Consider the following 19,225-nt stretch of genomic DNA (forward strand, 5'->3'; position numbering starts at 1 on the left):
GGCCACCTTGGCCTTATCTGCCCCCCCCCCATGTCCAAATTTTCCCAAGGGGGGGGACTTCCCCCCCCCCATTTAGGATTTAGGAACCCCTGGGTTAGAGGAACATTTCACTCTGTTTTACTCGTGTTTTCTTTTAAACGAGGATTTTGAGGGCAGGTTTTGCTTTAAAAGTGTCATCATCGATAATGATCCCTGCTTTTAGTTTAGGTCAGATTTACTTAGTCTCTGTGTGTGATTGAGGGAGGAGCTACTAATGATGAAATCTACTAATAAGAATAAACAACTGGTGCTCGACAATCCTAATGAGTTGATACTTATCTGCAGTATTAAAATCAGAGGTTAGCTGGATGACAGAGCAACTTTCATTACTAAATAAGGCGTAGTTGCATGTGTGTGAACAACTGGTATTAGACGTTGTAAACACTGGTAGATGTTTTATGTACGATGCTTGAAAAAGACAAGAGATATTTCAATCCTATTCTTTAATCCCTCACCTCTCTTCTTTGGGGGATCTTCATTTTGCGCTGAAGAATTCGAATCCTTATCTACGCTCTCTTGATCCAGTTCGCTGAAGTTTGTTCTGGTTAGGGCGGAGGCGATCCCGTACGGTGTAGTCGGTCTGAGGCTTATGTTCTGCATGATTGGTTCAGCTTTAAGCCCTCCTGGTGCTGAGCCCTGAGCACCCTGAGCCGCCAGGAGGCACAGGAGAGCCACAGACAGCCTCCATTGTGTAGCCGCCATGATACCCTTGCTCCAAGCTTTACGTCATACTTGATGCTTTCATTTTCGTCCGGGTTTTCTAAATTCGTAGGCTTGATAGCTTCCTTGTGATTAACGACACTTGTAGTGGCTTTCAAATACACTTTATAAGCACTGAGTCTTAATCTGCTCTTTTAGAAACCTGTCAACACAAGGCCAACTCTGTAACTTTCAACTCTGCATTCTTATCTGATGTGTTAATAGCACATTGTTCAAGTCGAGTGAATTTCTAGATTTTTTACACAAATATTTTTTCTCAGTGTTAGATACAGGGCTCCGGAACTGTACAGCAAGGCAGCTTACCACACCAAGCATTAATAGAAGAATATAAAGCGGGAGTAGAGTATGTAACAGCTGGAGTTATTGGCCACTGTGTCAGGCGCTGGTACTGGCACTGGCTGGGGGACTGGCGATAAAGTATAAGGGTGATAATGGCACATGAGAGGGGGGGAGTGATGCATTACTAGATGTATGATAAGCCTTCAATATAGAGCTTAACTTATTTACAAAACTGGTTAGTGTTTATCGATTTCCTCATCAGTGCCATAAGACTATACTGTAATATATACTCTCAAAAAATAATCTTGAAATGGATTAAGACTTAGTTAACCTTTGGCAGTTGATATTTTAGATAATGTAGGCAAAATGCGATTATTCAGGCAAGACTTAACATATGCCAAAATTACAACCGAATATTCTGCTTTGTGATTGAATGCTGAGGTGCTTTTACGTACAGGTTATTAAATTTAGGTCATCTTTCATTGCAGAACTGAATCATGCTGGCAGCCTTTCTCAGCTTTCATTTTATCTCTGAACGTCAGCACCTGCCCCTGATATCATATCTTATCTTTGTAATATAGAACATTGCTGCCATAAAATACCTCGTTACATTAAAGTTATGTTGCCAAATTATATATAACCATGTGATAATATGTGCTGAGTTAGGAATACAAACCTGTGTAATGACTGAATATATTAAATACTCTTGTCAAACTTGTCTAATGGGGTGTCTCTGCGCATGCGTATGGTTTGATAAGAGTGCCAGGATCGTGATACCAACTCCCGCCTCACAGTCACGCCTCGTGCCTACCATGACGCTCTCTTACGGTACTGTCATTTTCCTCTTCTTTTAAAGTCAGTCCACAGTCTGTAACTTTTGTGATATAATGTGCCTTGGCTTGTTGTCTGTGAATGGCTGACTTGAGCTTGTGGTTATTTCTGCTTATATCAGTTAAGAGGAGGGAAATGTGGAACAGTTTTCTCCTATTAAGTTGTTATACTAGTGCTTCAAATAATGATGACAGTGCGGTAATATTGCAGTGTATATTATCAAAAGCAAAAAGGAAAAGAAAAGAGAGAAAAGGGAAAGGGGGGTATCTAATGTAGTTGTATTTTAACCTTTTCAATTCGGTGAAGTGTTTCATTGTTTTTATTCTTGCTACCTCCAGACGATTCATTTAAAGTTTGTGGAGACCTCTTGTAATGAGGGGATAAATGAAGGCTATATCTAAATAATAAAAATAAAATAAAATGAAAAACAGGACACAGGATTGGATGGGTTCAGGATTTGTGACTCGAGTACGAAGTTGTGATTATTTATTTTCAAACACAGATACGGGTACGAAATCACTGGACACCCTCTGACGGTACTGTGACGGTGAACCCTTGATCTGACCACTACGGTGAAGGCAGCCCCGTAGCTCCACAATGCCTGGGGAGTACGGTGAGGCGGGGTGTGAAAGGAGGGGTGGAGTTGGAGTGATGGTGGGAGTCCTCCTCCTGGTGCTGCTACAGGCTACACAGAGCCAAGCAGGGCAAGGTGAGACGTGGGTCATCAGTTATCTACAGAAAGGTGCTTAATTTGTTCTACAGAGAGGGATGCCTTCATGTGGTGGCACTGATATAACTAGGGGACTCAACTACCTGGTTATGCAAACGTCTCTCGGTTACTTCCCTATCCCAGAATGAGGATGGGGGACAGCAGAAGAGGATTGTAAGCCTGCAGTCCACTGGGTTCACATTTATCTGAGCCTGGGGTTACAGCTACTACTACTACTACTACTACTACTAATAATAATAATAATAATAGTAATGATAGTAATAATAATAACACATAACAGTATATAATTACCCACCACCGTTGGTCCTAAATAAGAGAATTAAATTTAAGAGTAGTTAATCTATAAGTATTTCTTCTGTAGTGACACTAAGTATACACAGCCTCAAAGATGTATACAATAGTACATTATTTTGGGCAAAATGATCCGTGCGTTGCAAAATTTATTCCAAACAAAAACAGTATAAATAGATGTGTTCTTGTCATATTGAGTTTCTGAAAATTTTGTCCTCTACGAAGTAATCATTTTCCATTCCTCGTGGACCACCTTTCTGACGGATTATACAGACGATCCTGTGTATCTGAGTGTTTATACGTGCCTGTAAGTTTTAATACATCTCATACTGTCTCTTGTAGACCCTAGCGTTCTTGAAGTTACGTGCGATACCGAGGTGAATTGCGCCCTATCGTGACCACCCTACTGCTGGAGTTTACAGACGATCCTATTTATCTGGGAGTGTTTATATGTGCCTGTAAGTTTTGATCCATCCCTTACTGTCTCTTGTAGGTCCTAGTGTTCCTGAGGTGGCGTGTAGTACTGATATAGAGTGCGCCCTCTCCTCGTGGATTAGCCCTCTGCCCGACTGTGTAAACTCCGTATGTCGCTGCCCTGATGGTACCTGCCCACACTACACCACAGGATACACCCAGTACAACTACTACTGTGGACTGTGTGGTAGGTTTGCGTGTGTGTGTGTGTGTGTGTGTTGAGGGACGGAGGGGACTGTATTTATGTAGTTATAGTTGCAAAAGTGTAGTGTTCAGAATTTATGCTCGTGGTGTGTGTGTGTGTGTGTGTGTGTGTGTGCCAAGGGTGGGGTGTAGGTGCGGATGTGTGTGTGAGCGAGGCCAACGAGAAAGAGATGGCCTTGGTGTGAGTGGGTGGGTGGGAGGTGGGTAGGTGGGTGGTGGGTGGCACGTGTGAGTGGGAGGGGAAGGGAGATACTGGAAAAAAAAAAAAAAAAAAAAAAAAAACCGCTCTGAGACATTTCATATCATATCTCCAATCACATTTAATCCCTTCATTCCAAGGTCTTTTATTATTATTATTATTATTATTATTATTTTTATTATTATTATTATTACATCTGACGATTTTGTTGAGACATTTTTCGAATTGGGGGGGGGGTTAGATGAGCCTTCATTAACCCTTTCATTATAAGAAATATTTCCTGTGTTGTATAAAATTAATATATACGTTATTGGATTGAAGGGGTAATTAGTTCTTAGGCCCATAGCTCCTTGACATCTTTCCCTAAGCGATTTATTTTGCATACAACACATTACTATACTCTTATGGGTTACATGAATCCTTCCAATATCGTCATACTCTGCATAGATGCCGTACAAAAGAGTATTAATCAGCTATATCCAAAAATAAATCGCTAAGGAAGAGGTGCTGGGGAGCCTCCTTACCCAGCGAGAATACGGGCCTTAGTCTCCAATACACAGATGTTAAGTTAAAAATTCCTGCGTTATTGTTATTTTTATTTTTATTGTTATTGTTGTTATTGCATGTGAGGAAAATCTGAATACACGTCAGGTAATTTCCTCTAACTTCATTTTCACCTTTCATGTGGCACTTGCATCGTGTTAACCTCTTCACAACGATTACGTCTTCTTACTAAATTCTTGACATTACTATTAGACGATTTCGTTAACTTCATATTAATTAACCTCTTCAGGAAATCAGGACTTTTAAATTGTCATTCATGGTAGCACAACACGATTTTTTGTTCTTTTTCGGAAGGACTAGCAAATCGTCTTTGTCAAAAAATTCACATAAATCTAATACTGTTTATTACACTGATTTCATACTAGTTTTTTTTTCCTCATTATCACTGCCACCCCGTTTTTCACTAAATTTCTCTCTCTCTCTCTCTCTCTCTCTCTCTCTCTCTCTCTCTCTCTCTCTCTCTCTCTCTCTCTCTCTCTCTCTCTCTCTCTATTATATACACTAGTATACAGTATGTATATGTGAGCAGAGAGGTAGGTAGATAGATAGATAGAATTTTTTAGACTCTCACTTTCCGCCCTTCCCTCTCACTGTCTGCTACTTCCGTAAGTTCCCTTTGCAGCCACCTTATATATTCATTCTCCTCCGTCACCCACAGGCAGCCTAGGGTCAGAGTGCAACACCACGGCAGATTGCAACAGTCACTGGCAGTGCGAGGGAAATTTTTGTGAATGCGATAGAGGCACCATTTACACTGAGCTGTGGTAGGTTGAAAAAGACATATTATAATTTTTCTTGATCTAATTCTGCAGTTTTTTTTTTTTTTTTTAACCGGGAGCATTTTTTTTTTTCTTTTTCTTCCCATTTTTTTTTTTATATGGATTTGTCCAAGCTGACGGTGTATGTGTGTGATATGGGAATTGACTGATATAAGTGCTGTTGTGGAAGTATATATATTTGGATGATATGATTAATCTCTCTCTCTCTCTCTCTCTCTCTCTCTCTCTCTCTCTCTCTCACACACACACACACACACACACACAGCGTCTACAGCACACCAGTCCCCACCTCCGTCAGCAGTGTGGTCCTCATCATCATCTTGGCTGGCCTTCTTATACTACAGAAGCTGATCCACTCGTAAGTATGAAAGATTTCTGTCCTAAGTAAGATTATAGATTCTTTTTCCAGTGGTGGTGATTGATTTTCTGTATGTATGTGTGTGTGTGTGTGTGTGTGTGTGTGTGTGTGTGTGTGTGATATCAGTTGCACTGTTTAAATTTCTGGTACCTTGTCTTCCAGTGAATTAATCATTGTACCCCTCAAATTTTCCACCTCCACCATTTTCTTTCAGCTGAATTTCCCTACCCTCAATTTTTTGCTGTTTTTGTAACGATATAATATTTCTTCCAATATCCCCAATTTTTACTAAACCCATTTTAACTGTAACCTCTTCTGTAGTAACCTCATTTCACCATTGGTGTCTCAGCAGCATATTTTTGTAGGGATGTTACTGATTTGTCGTGTCTTTATCAGACGAGTGATAGCGTTGGACTAGTTTGAGGATGATACGCGCCACCTCACGTGACCCCAGAACCCCTCACGTGACCCCAGAACCCCTCACGTGACCATAGAACCCCTCACATAACCACAGAACCCCTCATGTGACCATAGAACCCCTCACGTGGTCACAAAACCCCTCACGTGGCTACAGAAACCCTCACATGACCTCAGAACCCATTACGTGACCCTGAAACTGGTCCTCTCGCTCCAGTAAGACATGCAGACCCTCCTAAGAAGTGGTGTCTATGGAAATATGATGCTGTTAATTAGTAGGCCCGTAGACGGTACTTTAATTTCACCTGGAGTCACTGCCTATTATGTCAGTGAAGGTGTTATCTGTATCTTGAGATGTTGATAATGAAAAGAAAATTGCTGCCTTCATCATCTCGGTTAAATATCAGCCTCCTTTATTTTACTAAGCTCGCCCTCTCACTCAGCCTCCTTTTCCCTTTGTTCTGTTTCCTCTTCCGAACACCGTACTGCTAACAGGCCACTGTGGTAACGTGAAGTGGAGACTATTGAGATGGACCGAGTGTTGATATGCTTAGATAAACCCCCTCTCTCATCTCAGCCCCTCAGATTTTTCAGTACATATAATGAGATCAAAGTTCAAACTACCTTACTGTATAATTTAGGCCTCCTGAGATTCTGAACAAAATTACCTTCATGAAAGCAGAAAAAATTTGTGATACCGTTACCAAGTACTAACAGAAAAAGACACACCGTAGTATTTGCCAGTTTAATCATTCTAAAACGACAGATGTTTAGAAAGAAAGGGGGGGGGGGTATTATTCTTTAGCCATCATCCATCCAACCTTCTTTACAACTTTTATTTGCCTTTTTTTATTTACCTTCAGTCTGAGAGATGATGACTGAAACGGCTTGAATTGCTGAAAAAAATAATGCATCTTGATGTGGTGAGGAAAAATAGAGGTAAAAGTGTAAAGAAGCAAAGAAAAGAGGGGCTCAAGAAGAAAGAAGGCCGGTGCGGTGAAGAACTTGATATGAAAACAGAACTGAATCTGGAGGCTGCAAGAAAATTACATAGACATGTGCTAGTACCCACATTAATGCACGGATGTAAGGCCTCTGTATGATATGAGTTTGAAAAGTTGAGAGAGAGAGAGAGAGAGAGAGAGAGAGAGAGAGAGAGAGAGAGAGAGAGAGAACAGTGAAAATGGAAAAATTGAGGAATATGTGTGGGTAATGTAGACTGGATTGGATAAGAACATAAAGGTAGTACAGGAAAACGAAGGAAGTACAGTATGTTGATATAGGGAGACTCGATATAGATAGGTATTGAGAACGCTTTATATTCATATTTTTTCTTCTAATTTTAATCACACCTGCCTTGGTAATGAGCAACTCTATCCCCTTCAGACGTAAGGTGCTGCGGAGCTTCTGTCGATGTCGCTGTTTTAGAAATTCAGAGGAGGAAGAGACGGTGAGTAGAAGAGCACTTATTTCCTAACTCCCTTGTTTAAGTTTCCTGCTAAATAAACAGTTAACTCTAAAAAGGTTTATCTTTTTGAATAAGTACGTACAATTCTAGATACTGGAATAACATGGCTGTAAGTTGTTTGGTTTGCTAACATAGTATGGCACTGTGGCGTTGACACTGTGGAACCGTGTTTTAATTCGTATTTTTCATCCGGCTGTGTTTGGCCATCTGTGATTGTATGTTTTACGCATATTATTAGTTCTTGAGAGGGACGCCTTCAAGTGGTGGCACCAATATGAACAGGTGGCTCCGCTGCCTAGTTATCCAGACGTCCCTCATTTCTCTCCCTGTCCCTCAAAAGAAGGTTGGTGGCCTGCAGGAGAAGAGTAATTTCAGCCTGCAGTCCACTGGGTTCACATACATAAACTTGGGTTGTAGCTACTGTTGGCAGCCTACTACGTATTTTGCTTTTCTTGACATGTTACATACTCAAAGACTGGCAGTGTTCGAGTTATCAGTATCAGGGTATCGATTCGTTATTTATTTATTTATTTATTTACTTACTTCCTCACTCTGCCCTAGGGTGGGAAAGGAGGGCCGGATGATGATGATGATGATGATGATGATAATGATTTACTTACTAATTTGATTGTTTCTTTTTACCTATATCATACGTCACTTCTTGCGATACGTAAAAGATTCAGATTTTGTTATTCGTGGGGGTCTGCAATTCACCAATATCTGCTTGAGCTACCCTTGACGGTGGTGTATTGGTTAGCACACCCAATTCATAACTGGAAGAACCTGAGCTCGGTTGTAAGGCCGTTCAGACTCATGGACAGAATTGTTTCCTTTCTGTCCCTGTTCACCCAGAAGCACAACTAGGGATCTGGATGTAACGCTGACTGTTGTTGGACGTACAGTAGAGAAGAGTGGGACTTCGGAAGAGAGAGAGAGAGAGAGAGAGAAAGAGAGAGAGAGAGAATGTCTGCCTTATTTACACACGTGGAGTCAATAGGTATTAATCTAAACCTTCTTCCCTTCACGTCCGCAGCGAGTGGTGGGCTACAACCCGCAGAGCAACAACAAGACAGCAGCCTACACCATCGCCAGTACTGACTTCATGACATCATCTGACGTAAGCGAAGCAGATGGCATTCTATATTTTTCCGTTTCTAATGTACTATAATCCTTTAACTTGGTCTAAAAATGACATCTCTGTTATGAATGCTTAGTTGTAACGAACGCCTGAGTATGATGCGAGTCACGAAGAACTATTACGGAGAGAAAGCAGAGCCGTAGTCTTTTTCTGCCATGGAGTTGGGTGAATAAGCTGCAAAGGGACTTAAATCAAGGCCAGGTTAAGGTGAAAACAGTATAGTAACAATAGAATACTGTTAATGAGGGGATGCTGGCCGTGCATGACTACACAGGAGCTATAGAATGATTACTGTAAGATAGAAGGGAAAGACTGTAGACTGAGGATCGAACAAAGTAAAAATGCCTTGATAAAATCATATGAAGTAAAAGCAAGAATAGACATTAGCTAGTCCCCAGTGTTTATGAGTGCATCTAGGCCCACGATTGCCCAAGTTAACCTGCTGTCTGGACTATGGAACCCTTTTACAGTCCTTGATATGCAGTTTATAGGCATAATGTGGTGATTTACGTTTTACATAATCAAAAGCTTCATACTACTCAGTCTATGTTGTATGGAGATTTTTTTCCTTATTTTTTTACATGCTGCTACAAATACTTACTAGTCCTCTTACATGCAGTTATGGCTGTTGCTGTTCTTGATGAGAAGTGAGCTCAAAGTTTATCATTTACGACAGTTTTTTTTTTGCCTAAATTTCGAGTCGGTGATCCACAAATGTTCTCCAGGTTTCAAAACCTGCTTACCTTTTTACCTAAATAGTTCATGGGTAGGGCAAACGATATCCTAGCTCGTTTTCTTCTTGGAGGGAACAACTTCGCGGGCTTTGCTGGTATGTAGTCTTTGGCTCCTTCTCCTCGTACAAAAAAATAGCCTTTTGTTCTTTCTCCTCTGCGATAAAAAATACGTCTAGCTTTTGGTTCCTTCTCCTCTGCATCAAAAAAAAAAAAAAGAAATGTGTAGACTTTGATTCCTTCTCCTCTAAAAAAAAAAAAAAAATCATTTGATCTTTGGTTCCTTTTCAGCATAAAAAAAAAAAAATAATAGCCTATGGTTCCTTCTCGATATGAAAATAAAAAATCTAGGCTTAGGTTCCTTCTCTGCATGAAAACAACAACAACAACAACAACAACTATCCTTTGGTTCCTTCTCCTTGACATGAAAAAACAAATAAATAAATAAATAAAACCACTGCTGTCTAAATCACCACCACTACCGCTCTTCAGGACCCAGACTTGGAGTGGGCGCTGGAACTGTCTCGCCAGCTGAACCAGCGAGAAGCGTCTGAATCCACATACTCCACCCTAAGTTCGTCCCGCACCCCCCTCGACCCTCGCTTCACTGATGACCCCCGCCGTCGTCTCAACCCCACCTCTCGATCCTTCTTAACACAGCCAGGACCTTCAGGGTGAGTCAAGAATGCATACAGTACACGACACCCTTTCTACGTTCACCTGGCCCAGATATTCGTCCTTTTGCTGCTAATATCACACGGTAGCAGAAAAGGTCAGTACCACAGCTCTGCACTCTTTCCACAGCACGTCTTCATAACTAGCATCTTATTCTAGTGCTAGCCTTTTGTTGCAACTCTGCACTCGAGATTGAGAGACAGCAGTTTTAGGCCAAGTTAGAGAGAAAAAGAGAAACATAATAATTGTTTGTTTGTTGTCGTCTTCAGCCAACTTTAAAATGACTGTCCAGCGACACATCAAAGGACACATTATTGGATTTGATATTTTTAAATAGGAATATTGGAAAATACTTTTAAATATGAAGAAGATAAATTCATTCCGATCCTTCTCTGCACGTAATTCATTATGGAACGCTTATTACATTCTCATCCAAGTGCCGTTTACTGTTATAATTTTTTTTCTAATGTGTAATAGGAGCGTTGTGACATTGATGTGGAAAGTGCTGGAAAGTGTCTGAAGTACCTAGTGATGCCTTAGCCAAGTGGAGAGAAAGGAGAATGAGAGGCTGACTGGGAGAGTGGATGCGAGTGAGGTGGAAGGGGAAACAGAGAGTGGGAAACCGAGATTGAGATGGAAGGATGGGATAGAAATGTAAGTATCCGAGAGCTGTGTGAGTTGCAGAGAGGAGAGCCTGATGGTGTAAAACAGGCATGGAGGCGAGTCGTTTTTGGCAACCACTTCCGGAATTAAAACGTCTGGCTGTAGATGGATAGATAATGTAGATCATCCGACTACATAAGAAACACCAGATATATTGAATTTTCCCTTTCCTTCTCTTAAGTATTAAAAATTTTTCTCCCCGTGACCTTGAAGGTATCAGATGTTGTATTCAGCGACTGAGATAAGTATATGCCCATAGACATTAATTTACGTCTTATCTTGTTTGCTCTTCCACTCAGGGTAGTATTTACTGATCACATGCTAAAATAAATTAAAGCAGACAGAAGCAAAGATGAATCACAAAATATCAGCCACTGAACTCATTTTCTGTTTACATTTTTTTTTAATGTGACTATTTATTACTCCCTCTCTGTTTACCTGTACCCAGGGGTCGTATTCCAAAGGTCACTCAGAACGGCTGCAACAAAAACACTTCAAAGCCTCACCATCATAACTCATCATCATTCCTTCTCGTCACTCAAACTCACCTTCATTCTTTATTTACTCTTTAGTTTACCCTCCCACCTCGTTCTCGGTCTTCTCCTCCTCTTCTCCTTAAAATCGTCTTTGATTTACTGTCCCCGTAATCCACTCCCACTCCCCCCACTCTCCCTATCCACTCGCGTCATTATGCACCCACCCTACCCCAACATCTTCCCCCAACTAACCCTGTTACATTTCTGACCTCCCTAGTTATCTTTTCTCCCCTCTCTAACTACCTCACCTCGCTAATCCAACACCCATTGACCTGTGTGTCAAAAAAAAAAAAAAAAAAAAAAAAAAAAAATCACTCATTAACTTTTCCTCATCTCTAACCTTCTTCCCATACTGTTTCACTAACCCAACCCGCTAACCTTCTCCCCTCACTTACCTCACTCACTAACCTCCATCACCCCACTAACTTCATCCAGTAACCCATTTCCTCCCACATTCCCAACCTTAATAATCCTCTTCCACCATCAGTAGTCTTCCTGTATTAGTACCTTTCTCATCCACTACCCTGCCGTCCCTGCTAAATTAACTAACTTCTCTAACTAACTACTAGCCTCCCTTCTTCCGGCATTAGTACTCTTTCCCCCACCTTGCTCCCCTCTCCCACCATTCTCCCTCTCCCTCTCCCCTCTCTCTGCCACTACCCTGGTATCCCTACTAACTTAACTAACCTCCCCAACTAACCACTAACATCTCCACCTCCGACACAGATGGAGGTCGGACAGGTCTCCCGCAAACACCTGGTCTTCGGCCTCGTCCCAGCCTCGCACCCGTCGCGGCTCCAGACCAGCCTCACTCTCCTCTCTTTCATCCTTCTCCAGTGTCTTCTCGCAATCCTCAGGAGCCTCATTTGGATCTGCCCGTCCTTCCGTGTCCTCATACACCTCGTTTGCATCCAGTCCTCAAGCCAGATCCTCTCCACAGTCCTTCACGCTCTCCCTTACTCCAGACACTCCTCCATCCACCACCTCAACATCGTATCCCACTCTCTCCACACCTGCTCCCGCAGCTTCCGCTTCTCGGAATATGACTCAATTTTCACCCACATCCGCATCAACAGCCTCCATATCCTCATCTGGTGCCACTGCCTCCATTTTCTCATCTGCTGCATCTGTCTCCACATCCCCAATACCTTCATCTACAGCCTTTGCATCCTTCTCTTCACCCACATCCATGTCCTCCATTCGCCAAAGTACTCGAGCGCGCAGGCAGGTGTCAGTGTCAGCTGCAAATACCTGTGTGTCGGTTCCCATGGGTGTGGACGAGAGCGATCTCAGAGGAACAACAGTGTAGTTAACAGGGAAAGTGTTGTCTTAAAGCAAACTTCCTCTCTTTCAGTACGATGGCGTCCTTTTCTGCTCTATACTCGCTGTCTCTTGATGATTTTATCCATCTTGAGAGAGACTCCTTGTAGTGAACGTGTTATAGTCTCCATCAGATGTTTTGATAAGCGATAATTGCTGGGATAAAAGTTCAAAGCTTTGGTGATGAAAGTTTTTATGCAGGGTGGCCCATTCATAATAATAAAAAAGAATTAAGACAGACAGGTGTAAGTCGGTTCCATATTTAAGAGATAGGATAACGTGTTCCTTCAGTTAAAGAATTGAACTCAACAGCAGTTTAGAGTTCAAGCACGTTAGACCGACTTGAAACACCACTCTTTTTTTACCCTTACCTTTAGTCAAGCGCTAAAGACGTGTCACTTGCCTTGGCCTTTCATCAATCACACTCAGAGACGGTAAAATTAATTTTAAGTCGTGGAGCATGCGTTTGTTACTAACAGAGTTTGTTCTCAGTAGATGGCTTTGTTACATGCTAGAAATCCTGTCCATAGGATCTCTAGTGCGACAGTCCATGTCAGTGTTGCAATCCATGTCAGTGCTGCCACATTTAGCAACTTCTAAATCTCATAAAGAATGTGTGTGTCGGACACAACAACCGAACTCCCCAGTAAATTCGGTGAAGCCTTCACCAAACATGAGGACACGCACTGTAATTCAGTAATATCCCTTTGATGACGGATAATGTATCACCTTCAGAGATGGCTCATTTGTATAGGGACCATCCACTCACTCGATGTAGTGCTGCTCTTGGGTGTCTGTCCTTTCTTCTCCTCCCTCCTTCTCTCCTTCCATCCTCTTCTGTCTTTCTTTCCTTCATTCTTTCCTCGTCCTTCTGCCTACGGGTGACTTTACACTCCCTCTTCTGTCTTTCTTTCCTTCATTCTTTTCTCTTCCTTCTGCCTATGGGTGACTCTACACTGAGTGACAAGCCAAATGGTTTCCTGTGCCCCAGAAAATTTTGGCGCCTGATGGTTTAGTGGGTAATTACGGCACTCCAATCGGATTGAGCTGGTGAAGGTTTATATCCAAGGAGTGGTTGGGGTTTATTGCTCACGTAATGTCACTTAGGGATAAGTGAAGCTGGTCACTCATCTTAAATGTCAGGACCAACTTGCCTAGCCCCAGGCTCTTACGCTTCTCATGGGGCAATGTAGGATTGGATGATGAATGATGAATGAATTAATATTAACCCATTAGTTTAGTTAAGGCTTTCTTTTAAATGTATCAGTTGGTGTTGGCTACAACGGTGACAAGTGTACCAAGTCCGATGATAAATATTTAAATACGGAAAGAGTTATATATCATAAACAGAACTGTGTTGGTTAGAAGATATAGTAATTTTAGTCTAGCTTGAATTTTCTTCAGATATGAACAGAGATGAAACATAGTGTTCATGTCGGGCCAGAACAATTGCATTCCATCCATCATCCAATCCTACATTGCCCCATGAGGAGCGTAGGAGTCCGGGGCTAAGCAGTTGGTCCCGACATTTAAGATGAGAGTGACAGAACAATTGCATCATATCAATAAACACAACTTCCATGTGTGTAATACTTGTCCATCTGAACAATTCACGACACAGTAAAATTAATATATATTCCAGTACCGCTGCAGATAAAGCACACCGACCATGATAACATTACAAATCAGTTAGCTGGGTAAAGAAATAATAGCTCCATAAAAAAATACATGAAATACCAACAATCTGTAAATTTATTCAACACATTCATCCAAATCTTAACTAAGCTCACGCCCATACAGACCGTGAAGATGTTTCCCCTTCCTTAACCCCAACACGCCCAGGTTTTGAAAGCGATCTCTTTTGGCATTTAAAATTACCGATACTTGAACCCTTGGCCTTGGTATGAGAGTCACTGGTGGTTCAACAAGGTGTGGCATTTGAATTGGCATCTCAGAGCATCCTGTCAAAAAAAAAAAAAAATGGTGGGGGGAAGAGGTTTGTGAGTTGTTAAGAGAATATGGGCACTGTACAGTATTCCTATCCCAGTGCTCTAAACAAGCAATTTTCATTGCAACTTATGCATTGACATGACTGGATTCTTTCTAGTGGTGTTTTTTTTTTTTCTTAACCAGTCAAATGTACAAGTCTTTTTTTCCCCCTTAAAATAATATCACAGGTAAGGGTAAAGATCGGGGACAGACACCAAGAGGTGCTTTGCCATTGTGCTCATATCCATAACTTGGGCCTTTGAGACCCCACAGCCAGTTAAATCAGGAAAATTAAAATATGTGGTCAGCTATCAAGTATGGTTTGATCACTGGGTCAGTGCAGTTGACCACCTGATGCCCACTCAGCACCACATTGGTTAAAGAACAGCCTTCCATTTCCAAAATAAGTCTCTCATTTCAAATGACAGGGAGTTCTCAATTGCAGTACAGTGTATGACTGGCATAGATTGAAGTTTGTAAGTACTGTATGGAGTTTCATTTAAATCTGTTCACTAATGACAGATATACAGTACTAGCATTATTCTAGAGCATTAGAGAAGTGAGCCACCCTGTATGTGAGCCAATGAGTATTAATGTGGGTGTAAAACAGTTGTGTGTTATCTCGCCTTGGTTGTTCAGTATCTGTCTCTCTGTATTGTCATCTGTCAGTATGTATAACTATCTATCTATCTACATAATGTATACACAGCACACCCCATTATCTGATGGGGTAATATTATAGAAAGTGGATCATATAACAGTCAGTCGAAAACAGGGACGATTATAATATGGGTTCAGTGATGTTATGCTTGAGGCTAAGAGGCACCCACCCAAAACGGAAGAAAAAATCTACCCCTTACACTGGTTCCTAGACCTCCTCTAATGCTTTATCTGACTACTTTCCTTACCTGTATCACCTATGGGTATGGCAGAAATAGTAATAAGAGAAGTGGAGTAGAAGTAAAACAGCTAATAGTCCCAAAACAAGTACTGTGTAACTACTGTAATCTTTAAGTGGTGCCGCTTCATGGCCAAGTTATCATGGGTACTCCCCGAGGCTGGGGGACAGGTGGTATCCCTGGCCACTCACTCATTGTCCTCAGGAACACTCATGTCAGGCGAGGGAGAACGAGGTGGAAAGCAGAGGGAGTTGAGTAGGGCGAGTCTTGGGTAACTGTTGTGGGAAGTGGATGTGCAGATGTTCCATCACAGGGTCCCAATCCTTTGTGATCCTCATATCACTGAGGGAGAAAACCTGTTGTACTGCAGCAGACACATCAGCATATCTCTTGGAGGTGGGAAAGACTGTTGATTGGGGTGTCTGCAGTGTGTCAGCCGTGTGCCACCTTGATGCCATCTCACATTATCCAGCTTCACTTCAAGGGTGACAGTCTTCCTTGGGTGATTCACCTTACCTTAGCCAAGGGCAGCACCACGAGCACCATACTTTTCCACTATGGATAGCACCTCAGCCAAACATTACCACAGACTTTCATTTATCTCATTAAAAAAGAAAAAGATAAAATCCATTTTAAAGCACATAAAGCAGTGCTTTTTGATCACTAGCACTACACACACATGATTACAGAGGGTCTGTAATTTACACGGGAGCGAGAACATGATGAAATGTGTCGAACACGAGAGATGCTATTACTACTGCGGAACAAGAGAGAGAGAGAGAGAGAGAGACATAGGAGCCCAGTTGTTCAGAGGAGTGGCAGGAGCTATGAGGCTTGTGCAGAAGCATTGGAATCGGTTTCTGTGTAAACATTGGCATTCATATTGGCCCCAATAACAGACAGTCAGCTTACGTGTGTGTGTGTCACTTCACATGGGTGTGTGTGTGTGTCATTTCACATGGCTGGCTTTTTGTCAGTCACCTTCATTGTTATCACGACAACAGTGCATTGAATACAGGGAGATGGTTCTAACTTCTTTCACATCACTACAGCAGTTAATCATTTACCGGGAAATCAGATAACGGGGGTGTGCTGGACATTAGCTATTGCCAGCTACGGAAATGCTTCCTAGTGGTTACTTTCCTACAGTAATTACCTTCCCTAATGGCTGAAAATGGAGAGTAATAATCTTGTCTCACTCTCTCTCCCAAGACTTCCTCAAGGGGCAGGCTTCATTTGTTCTCCCTTCCTCCCCATAACATGAGGAACTAAGTGAAAGCCCTGAGAGAGCTGTGATGGTTAAGAAAGTAATTATGTTGTATGTGAGGGACTCGGGTCAAGTCCTGTTTGAGAGTGAGATGGTGTTGTATCCTAATTCCATCTGTGGTGCTGGGTGCTGAGCCAGTGAATGTCTGTGGGCATAGTTGTAAAACTCCCAAGTAAAATATGACTTGGTAAGAAAAGGTTGATCATTTCTTTTAGCAGTCAGCTGTGGCTGAGTATGCAATGCTGCAATGTTGCTTCTGGAGGCCGGGTTTAATTTTGCTCCATTCTTTGCTTACATCGCAGTGTTGTTCATGAAGTCTCTTCTTCTCTACACATCTTATGAAATGCATCTTGAAATTTTTTATTCCTCACCTTCCATGCATTTCCTCTTGAAGTGCATTCTCTAATATATTTTTTACCATTCTTTTTGTCTTTTACAGTAGTATCACATCACAATCACATCACATGCAGACAACTTGTACTGCTAGGCTATTCTTTCCCATTCAGCCAGGTTCATATCTTTTAACGTGCTTCCAGTCAGGTTTCCCAGTTTTGAAATAATCAGCCTGTCATAGCACATTCCAGATCATATGTAATCAATCTGCTTTTTCACTTTTTTAATGCTATGTTTCATACTTATGCTTTGTTCGGTGCTGCACCGAATTTCAAGTACCCTTACATCTGCAACATTCCTGGTGCCATGTCCCAGCCAACCATGCACCTACTTTCTCCCACAAACTTCACATCCCTGTCCAATCAAATTGCCACCCAACACAACAATAATTCTCCTGCTTATGAAAGTCCAACTAACAACTCATCATAAAACTTATCCTTCACCTCTCCACAAGCCCAGCCTGAACTGCATATGCTAATACAGCAGCCAGGATGTGACCATTAGCCAGGATCTCCAAAAATATTATTTCATTCACAGTCACTCTCCTTACATCTTAGCACTTTCTCCACCCACTGCTTAGCAGTCATGATCTCCATCCTATCCATTCCCTACTACAAATTTGGTTGTAGCTCCAGTCAACCAGAGCAGTACTTCCAAGGAGGATGGGAAGCATGGTGATAGGGAGAGGAGAAGCTCCCATTTCACTATTCTTGAGGATTAGTTCCTGACCATGCCCCTTCGCTGACCCCTTTCATAGTCACTAGGACAGAGTAGGCCAGCATGCTTTCCTGAATATATTGCTGTAACTGCCTGCTGTAAACTACTCTACATGCACTTTACACATCAACTATACTCTAAAATAGTAAAGAGGCTGGTGCCAACAAGGGCATGAAACTGGAAAACTTTGCCCATGCTACCTATTAGCAACTGTTAGGGGAGGCATGAGGTGGGCTCCATCAGCACATCTCTGGGTCAGGATTGGACTGGGGTTCAGATCTGTGCCAGAAGATACAGGGCATAGCACATCTTAGGCTGGCGCTTCCACTGAACAGAGAGAAGGCCAAACCTGGGAGTAGCACCCCAGGAGGCTGCCCTGTCGTTAGGCACATAATGGTGGGGCAGTCATATGCCAAGGCATCCAGAGGCTGCTAGAGATTGAGCACCAAGGACAGCCACAGTTAGGTGACCAAAGCTTATTCAAGCAAGCATGTTGGAGCCTTTAAATGGAATGACACCAGTGAGTCAAACTTGCCTAGTGCCGAACTTATCTATCTAAATCCCCCTCCACCTTCTCTCTTGCAAATAACACACTGCATTCTCCTTCTGGGTTGATCAGGGGTATCAGAATAATAGCCTGCAGGCTGCATAAGGCCCATCATCCTCATCCTTGCAGTTGGTCCATCACCTTCTTACATGCATCCTATGGCCCACTGGCTGTCCTAGCTGCACTTTATGCAATAATCTGGAACTTATAATTATCTGTGCTGTAAAGTAATGCATTTGATTCATTCTGTTGAATACCAAATGTTTTTTGTATGTACTTTTTCCATTCATGACACAAATTCTGATTTGGTACCATATGGTACCATTGCGACAGTGTACTGGATGTGTTGATTACCCTTTAATGGGTGGGAATTTTCCTCAGCTGAAGAAAACTGTGTGGATTTTTTTGAATAAAACAGAAGAGATATAGGATAAGAGATCATTAAGATGGCTGGTTAAGGTTATTGATGTTGCTTAACCCTAGCCAAGCATGTAATGGGGTGTATAAAAGCCCGTATTGCTTAGAGGCAATGTGGGGATCGTCTCTTTGGCTCAGTGGTAACGCGCGCAAATCAAGCGCGAGGGCCTGAGATCGAATCTCAGTCAGGACAGTGTGATTAATTTGATAAATTTCAGTTCAGTCATTACATTGGTTGGCAGCGGTGTGGGATGTGAAGCGAGGCCTTCAGGACAATGTGTCTGTTGACAGCCTTACATCCCGGGGGTGAGCTGTCCGTTGTGATCTGCAGCGTCCCCTTGGTGGCCTCCAATGAGCTACGCTACCACGTGTGTTCGAAATTGACCAAATTAATCACCAGGGGGAGAAAAGGGTGATGTAATGGAGTGTATAAAAGCCCGCGTTGCTTAGAGGCAATTTGTGGAACCTCTCTTTGGCACAGTGGTAACGTGCGTGCATATCAAGCGCAAGGGCCTGAGACCGAATCTCGGTCAGGACAGTGTGATTAATTTGATAAGTTTCAGGTTGGTCAATACAAGCA

The 19,225-nt window shown here is 42.2% G+C and overlaps 1 protein-coding gene across 1 annotated transcript; it reads left to right on the forward strand.

Moving 5' to 3' along the window:
- The first annotated feature begins 2,466 nt into the window (after positions 1-2,466).
- LOC145414537 (uncharacterized) lies at positions 2,467-10,819 on the forward strand. Its single transcript, XM_080284057.1, has 8 exons — positions 2,467-2,578; positions 3,384-3,551; positions 4,990-5,095; positions 5,376-5,468; positions 7,272-7,335; positions 8,387-8,470; positions 9,715-9,896; positions 10,774-10,819. The coding sequence occupies exons 1-8, from the start codon at positions 2,467-2,469 to the stop codon at positions 10,817-10,819; spliced, it is 855 nt and encodes a 284-aa protein (XP_080140183.1).
- The last annotated feature ends 8,406 nt before the right edge of the window (positions 10,820-19,225 follow it).

This window comes from Coenobita brevimanus, chromosome 100, assembly GCF_032717465.1.
Source record: "Coenobita brevimanus isolate Jiangsu-jjx chromosome 100, ASM3271746v2, whole genome shotgun sequence".
In the NCBI taxonomy this organism is placed as follows: Eukaryota; Metazoa; Arthropoda; class Malacostraca; order Decapoda; family Coenobitidae; genus Coenobita; species Coenobita brevimanus.